Here is a 7,700-nt window from a genome sequence, read left to right on the forward strand (position 1 = left end):
CTAACTGGTGTGGCTCAGTTGGTTGAGCATGTCCCATGCATCAGGAGGTCACAGGTTTGATTCCCGGTCAGGGCACATGCCCAAGTTTCGAGCTCAATCCCCAGTAGGGGGCATGCAAGAGGCAGCTGATCAATGTTTCTCTCTCATTGATGTTTATATTTCTCTATCGCCTTCTCTCTGACATTAATAAAAACATTTTGAAAAAAAAGGAGTGGGACAGAATTACTATGAACTTGAGTATGTTAAAAAGATATTTGCATAGAAAAAAAGGTAAGAAAATATACCAAAATGTTCATTGTGGTTATGAATAGTTTTGTTTTTATATTTTTTCTGTATTTTCTAAAGATGTAATGATGAACATGTATTAGAAATATACCAAAATGTTCATTCATTGTGGTTATGAATAGTTTTGTTTTTATATTTTTTCTGTATTTTCTAAAGATGTAATGATGAACATGTATTAGCTATATAATTAATTAAAACCCAAATGAGGGTGTTTCTATTTTTTTAAATGTGGATTGAACATCTAGAGAAAAGTGACAAGGATGGTGAGATGTCTAGATGCCGTGCCATTAGGGCTGTCTATTCTGGACAAGATGCAAGGTGTGCATGGTAGCTTTCTTTAAAAGGTTAAAGGGATGCCCATAGCTAGTGGAAAGGTCTGGTTCTGTGTTCTTTGAGAAAATAGAAGTACAAGCAATGTGTCACCATGTGAGTTATAGATCAACAGAATAAAGACTCTTAATGAAGAGCTAACAGATTTGTGGCTGAATCTAGAGGCCATGAGCTCCTTGGCTCAAGAATCCTGGGGAGGCTGTTTGGGAACCATGTGTCAGGAATGCTGAAGAAGACACTGGACCACATAGCCTCTAAGAGAGGTCTTCCAGCTCTCCCACTCTGTGGTTTTTTTTCAATGTAGACTCTTTGCTAGTCACCCTAATCATCTTTTTATGAACCAAAGTATAGCCACAGAGAGGATGACAGCCTATCTACAGGATATCCAGGCAGAAATATACAGTCAGGAAGAGAGGGCAGGAAAAACCAAAAGCAAGTTGATCTGTAGGCTCTGCTTTTTTATTGTCATTGTTCAGACAAGCCCAGCTCATGATGCAGAATAGTGGAATGAGTCATTGGACTTTTGATCCATTAGCCCATATTTGTTGACTTTCTCTTGTGCTCAGGGCTAAGTGATCAGTGTGTGGGTAATTAAGAGGTGATGCTAGCCTTCAAGTAGCTTACAGTTAAGGTCCAGATCAGGCATATAAAAAACAAAGCCAAAGGGAGAAAGACAAAATAGGAGTACAAGCAATGTGTAGGGGGTTGTAAGGGAAAGGCCCCAATTCTATTGAAGAGAATCAGAGGGTGGGGGACTCCAAGGGAGACCTCATCAGATTTAGGATCAGAAGGACCAGATGCGGGAAAAGAAAAAGGGCATTTTTGGCTGCAGCTGTCACATGCTCAGAGGTATGGTGGTGTGAGAACACAGCATCGGAACGTGGAGTGGTCCACAGTTGTTCAAATGGAGGGTTGGTGGGGTTTGCAATGGGAAATGGGCTGGAAAGACAGGTTGGAGCTAATTTATAGAGTACAAGCTTGATCCTGGGTATTTGATAATCAGTGAGGATTTCTAAGCACAGGAGTGTGATACTTCCCTGTAGCAGCAGTAAGAAAGATGAATGAGAGACACAAGAGTTTTGACTCCAGAATTCTAGTAGGAGGCAACTAAAAAAGATGATGGAGCTATAACCGTCATCTGGGAGTGGGAATGAGGTCAAGGGTTCCAGAGATGTCCTAGAGACCGAGTTGGCTGACCTTACTACTAGGAAGGACTGGAGGACAGGAGGAGGGAGGGGGGAAACATGGGAGCCGTTGAAGATGATTCTGGCCATACATTTGTAGACCACATATTCATGTCATAACCCTGGGAGCTTCCTCAGGCTCTATCCTCCTGTCCCTAAAATACCTCTGGTTGATTAGAACCGGGAGATCCTGGCAAGTCACTGGGTTTTCCTCTTTTTTAGTAGCTGAGCTACTTCATTTCTTATCTTGACACACAGTCTTGAGTTGTCTCCCTCAAGAAACAGTCTTGTTCTTTCCAACTAGGCTTTAAGCTCCTCCATGGAGGATCCAGGGCACATACTGGTTACCTGGCAGGTATAGACCTGTCAAAACACTACACTGATTTGCATTACTTGCAGATCTAACCTTCACCTCTGCCCTCCCTGGCAGAGATCTGACCGCTGAGGACCAGATTGTGCTGCTGAAGTCAAGTGCCATCGAAGTCATCATGTTACGCTCCAATCAGTCCTTCACCATGGACGACATGTCCTGGACCTGTGGGGCCGAGGACTACAAGTACCGCATCAGTGATGTGACCAAAGGTGTGTCTGGGCTCTGTCTTCACCCTCTCTTAGCTCCCAGACTCTGGCTCCACCCATTCTGGGATCATGGGCCCTGCTCAGGCAGCAACAGGGAGAGAAAGGCAAGGGTCAGGCCTGGTCAGGGTTGGAGGTGGGGTGGGGTGCAATGGGTGTCTCCTCAGTTCAGCCCACATCTGACCATTCTCTCTCATAGCTGGACACAGCCTGGACCTGATTGAGCCGCTCATCAAGTTCCAGGTCGGTTTAAAGAAACTGAACTTGCATGAGGAAGAGCATGTCCTGCTCATGGCCATCTGCATTGTCTCCCCAGGTATGAGGCCTAGTGGTGAGGAACTCAGGGACCTGGGACATGGGGAATAGGGAAAGCCCTATTGAGAGCCAGCATGGCAGTCTTAAGAGAGAAGTGAGCAAATTTTAGACAGACAGACCAGGAAACAACCACTTTGCTGGGTTTGCAAAGCTCATATGGTGTTTGTACACTGAGGGCCCCCACTGTCCTTGGCCTTACCTAGTGGGGCGGTTAGTGATTCATAGGTGGGATTCTTGGGAGCCAGGTAGATGGGGTTTCTCAGACCACAGACAGTCCTGGATAGTCCCAATATTTGCTCTTGTGTGAATAACACCGAACTTCCGTGACACTTGAGCTCTCCTAGGGGGGCAGGGTAAAAAAACAAAAACAAAAACAAACCTGGGAACCAATTAATGGTTCCGCCTAGACAGTATACCTGACTAATTTTGGAGGCAGTGTGCTGTGATCCATGAACTCTTCTACCTGTTTGGGATGGGAAGAGGGAGAGAGGCTGAGGAGGAGGTTATTGTGGTCCTAAGGATGTTATATTTGGTGATGAGGCCCAAAGTGGTGCAGCCCCGTCTCAGCCTGGACTCTGCTCAGGGAACAAGTAAGTGACTTCTACCCAGGGATGCTTTCCTAGGCTGGGGAACCAAGGAATGGATATGGGCTCCCCTCCCCTTTTCAGCCAGCATTCACTCACTCATTCATACATACACTCGGCAATGATTTATTGAGCACCTACCAGGTACTAAGTACTATGCTGGGCATAGGGATTCAGCAGCAAACACGCTTTCTCTCCCATGAAGTGTAAGAGGAGACATGAAACAAATACTATTTAACAACTAATTTCAAATGTAATGAGAGTTTTAAAAAAATAAAGAAGTGTGTGATACTACAGATGGGTATAATAAAAGGAGGGAACCTGATGTAGTCTGGAGCATGGAGGTAGGGAGTTATCAGGAATGGCTTTCTTGAAAGTCTTTTAAACTGTTACCTGAAGAATCAGTAAAAGTCAGGCAAAGATAAAGAGTTGAGTTCCAGGCAGAGGGAACATAAATGTGTATCTGAAGGCCAAAGACTCTGATGGAAAGACTGTAAAGATAGAGGGACAGGGCCAGATGGGCCCATAAAATTACCTGCAGCTTGATCCTAAATGCAATAGGAAGTGGTTGAAAGGCTTTAAGGACTGTGATGTCACAGGTCAGTAGTCATACAGGGGTGACTTAGGAGAATGCTGAAGTTGGAGGTCTGTCTATGTGGACCAAGGGGTGGTGGGGAGATTGAATAGTACGGACCCAGCTCAGAGCTCCTGGACCTCCTCCTCCTGCCTCCCTGTGCCTACAGACCGTCCCGGAGTGCAGGATGCTGCGCTGATCGAGGCCATCCAGGACCGCCTGTCCAACACACTGCAGACCTATATCCGCTGCCGCCACCCACCCCCAGGCAGCCACCTGCTCTATGCCAAGATGATTCAGAAGCTGGCTGACCTGCGCAGCCTCAACGAGGAGCACTCCAAGCAGTACCGCTGCCTCTCCTTCCAGCCCGAGTGCAGCATGAAGCTCACACCTCTCGTGCTGGAGGTGTTTGGCAGTGAGATCTCCTGACTATAGCACCCTGTGGTGGTGCCTGGGTGGGGCTGCTCCTCTAGGGCTGGGTGACCGGGCCTGGGGATGGCTGCTGCCCAACAGCCCTTCCCACCCACTCTCCAGTATAGCCCCTCTTCCCCCACCTTTTCTCCCTGCCCAACCTAACACCAGGTCCCCGATATCTACAGGCCACATGCTGACCCCAGTCCCTGAAGACCTCAGTTATGAGGAGTTGTTGTTTATTTGACAGAGAGACTCAAGTTGGGGCAGAGGGCAAAGGCTGAAGGCAGGACCTCACCTGGGAATGTCCCCACCATTCCAGAAGTGGCTGCTGGCTGGTGCCCAGGGTTAGGAAAGGGAAAACAGGTGGGCAGGAAAAACACACCCATTCCTCAGGGACAGATACCCATACCTCCCCGCCCCATTCAGGTCCACATGTCCAGAGCCTAGTGGGGATCTCCCTCCCCTGCACCACCATGATAAGGAACTGGCCACAACCCCCACTTTATCCCCACCTCATCCTGCCACCAGTCTGTGCTGCTCTATCTCAGGGCAGCATGCCATGATGGGGCCTTCTCCCTCTGTCTTCCCATCCCTGGCCTGTCTAGGATACTCACTGCCAAGAATGACCAAAAACTGGGTGACTAAGGTCACAACTCCCCCCTCACCCATCCCTGCTGGCCAAAGTGCACTTGCCTTTCCCTCAGAGCCCACTTTCATCCCATCCCCATGGTAACGTTCTCCTTGGAAGTAGCTATGGTGAGGGAGCTTTCTCCCTATGGCTGGGCCACTGGCCCCCAAAACGCACCTGCTGGGAGAGCCAAGGAGGGAAGAAAGCAGGGCCCAGGTGGTGGGACACAGGCAAACCCTGCCTCACAGAAGAGTAGTGGGTGGTGGCCACAACTGTCCCCTGGCTCCTCAGCCTGGATCTAAGAGGTTAGCTGAGGCGGGAGCTCTCCTTGCAACAATCCATGTGGCAGGACTGAGTTGCCCCCAGGTTGCAGGGAAGCAGCAGGCACCGTCCTCACCCTCCCTGCCAGTGCCTTACCTCCCACCCCAGAGAGAGAACCTGCTGCAAGCTCCCGGGCCCTCCCACTGTGGCCACGGGTGCTGGTGGGACCTCACCCTAGGATGGCCAAGGATGACCCAAAGACCCCCCACTCTCCAACCACCCCATAGTCTAGTGGGGGTCACGTCTTTTCCACCTGGTGGGTGGGATGGAGGTGAAGGCCCTCCAGACCCCAACAGCCTAAGTCACACTCTCCCTGCCCATCTAGCTGTAGGTCTAAGGTGGCCATTCCCTCAGGAGACCCAGGAGCTGTGCTCTGAGACCTGAGGATGTGGGTGCAGGGAGAATGGGCTGGCCTCTGTGCCTAGTCGGAGAGCATTTTGGGGTGGAGTTGTGTGGGGCTGGTTCCCCTCTTATTCTCGCTCCACCACCCCAAAGTCATAAGGAGCCTGGCGGGCAGGGTAGGGGTGGGGTACATAACTTCAAACTCTGTGCTCCTCGTAGCCAGCCCAGCCCAGGAGATGGCAACTCGAGGTCCGTTTACTCTGGGCCGGGGGGGGGGGGGGTTTCCTCAGTGTAGGTATGTGGGACCAACATAGAGGGTTCTCCCAGGAGTCCCCTAGGGTCCTTCAGGTAGTCTCTTGAGCTTGGTGGACACAGCCATATTCGAGGTCTCAATACGGAGGAGTTCATGTCAGTAGGACACCCTTCCACCTGCATCTGTGTCCCCTGAAAATGCCGGGAGCAACCCGACTTACCACAGCCAGAGCTGTCAGTGCCCACCTGGCCCCGCGTGTCCTCAGGTGGGAAACATCTGGCAGCCACAGTCCTCATTGCAGAATAGCATCCTCACGGCCGAATCTTGTGTTTATTAGACGTGAGTTGTTTTTGGAATCCGTCTCCACTTCGCACTACACTCTAATATAGCGGGTAGTAGGCACCACTGATTAAGAGATATTTATGGGGGGAGAACTTATATTGTGAAAATTCTATACAGTAATTATTGTTGTCATTGTTGTTGTTTTGTAACTTTGGGGGAGACCCTTGTTATTTGATTTTTAGCTGCAAAACACATTGGTCCAGCTTGCTATTCAGTGGGAGAAAAAGTTTGAAAATCGCTAACGTCATTCAGCCTCCTTATTAGAGAAAACTGCCGCTTAGAGGAGGGCGTGACTCACCCCAACTCGTATAACTAGTTAGAAGTAGCGCCAGGACCGGACCCCGACTTTGACTTCAGGTCCCGTGCTCTTTTCACTACACCACACTTGAGCTCAGACCCCGTTGCTCATTCCCCCAGTGGCCAACCCAGTCCTTTGGGGGAAGTGCTGGAGTTTAGACAGAGCAAGTCTAGATCCCAACCCCCTGCCTCCCTTCCCAGGGTTGTCACCCCACTGACCCATCAGGAAGGGGAGGGACACCTCAGCCTGTGTCTCAATGTGAATCAGAACCCCCACCCCCAGGGTGGCCCTGGCCAGATGGGGCCTCTGCCTCATCCCTTGTAATGCTGTTGCCTTATCAATAAAGTGCATTTGTCTTTGTGATGCCTCCACCTTCCCAGCTCTCCCCCTGGTTCTGCTTCCTCCAGGTCCCAACTGGACATGGAGAATGCCAGCTCCTCAGCCCTGGGCCCACAACAACCCACCCCACTCCCAAAGGGAAGTCTGGGAGCTGGGATGGAAGAAAAAAAAAGGAAAAGTGAGGTTTCACGAGGCTGGAAGGAAATGTGATGATCATCTGTTTTGCTTTAGAATGAGAGAAGGTGAAGGCAGGTGTTCATAAATCGAATACTTTTAAAATATATTATTGGAAACTCTAGAAAGTGTGTGCCCCAAAATGCCAACTAAACAAGATTCCGGGAGAGAGCTCCTTCTGCTGCCTCACTGGGAATAAGTGGGAGAATCCAAGTGAGGCGAACAGAGAAGATTGGGGTGTACGACAGACTTGGTGAAAGCTGGGCATGAAGTGGCAAAAGCAGGCTTTATTTAGTTAGTTAATCCTCACCCGAGGATATTTTCCCATTGGTTTTTAGAGAGAGTGGGAGAGAGAGGAAAAGACAGAAACATCGACGTGAGAGAAACTCATCAATTGGTTGCCTCCTGTACGAGCCCTGACCAGGGCCCCAGGCCGGGGAGAAGCCTGCAACCAGGGTTCGTGCCCTTAGCCAGAATGGAACCCGGGACCCTTCAGTCCACAGGTGGGTGCTCTATCCACTGAGCTAAACCAGCTAGGGCCAAAAACAGGCTTTAAAGAAAGCCTCCTGAGTTATTTCCAAAGAGAAAAACAAAACAAAAAATGTTTGCCAGAAATAACCTGATGAAGAAAGGCTTGCTTATGGTAATAAAAATGGCACATACTACATAGCACTTACTTCGTGGCAAGTGCTGCTGTAAATAAATGCTTTATGCACACCAACTTGCTTTGTCCTTATCAGG

At 49.5% G+C, this 7,700-nt stretch overlaps 1 protein-coding gene across 1 annotated transcript in view; it reads left to right on the forward strand.

Annotated features, from left to right (window-relative positions):
- Positions 1-6,805, forward strand: part of VDR (vitamin D (1,25- dihydroxyvitamin D3) receptor) — a 50,150-nt gene extending 43,345 nt beyond the window's left edge. The window contains exons 8-10 of the mRNA XM_005877388.2: positions 2,230-2,381; positions 2,575-2,691; positions 4,018-6,805. Of these exons, the coding sequence (XP_005877450.1) occupies positions 2,230-2,381; positions 2,575-2,691; positions 4,018-4,277 (529 nt within the window). The 3' untranslated portion in view covers positions 4,278-6,805. The remainder of the gene's footprint in view (positions 1-2,229; positions 2,382-2,574; positions 2,692-4,017) is intronic.
- The last annotated feature ends 895 nt before the right edge of the window (positions 6,806-7,700 follow it).

Source organism: Myotis brandtii, unplaced genomic scaffold (genome assembly GCF_000412655.1).
Source record: "Myotis brandtii unplaced genomic scaffold, ASM41265v1 scaffold517, whole genome shotgun sequence".
Taxonomy (NCBI): domain Eukaryota; kingdom Metazoa; phylum Chordata; class Mammalia; order Chiroptera; family Vespertilionidae; genus Myotis; species Myotis brandtii.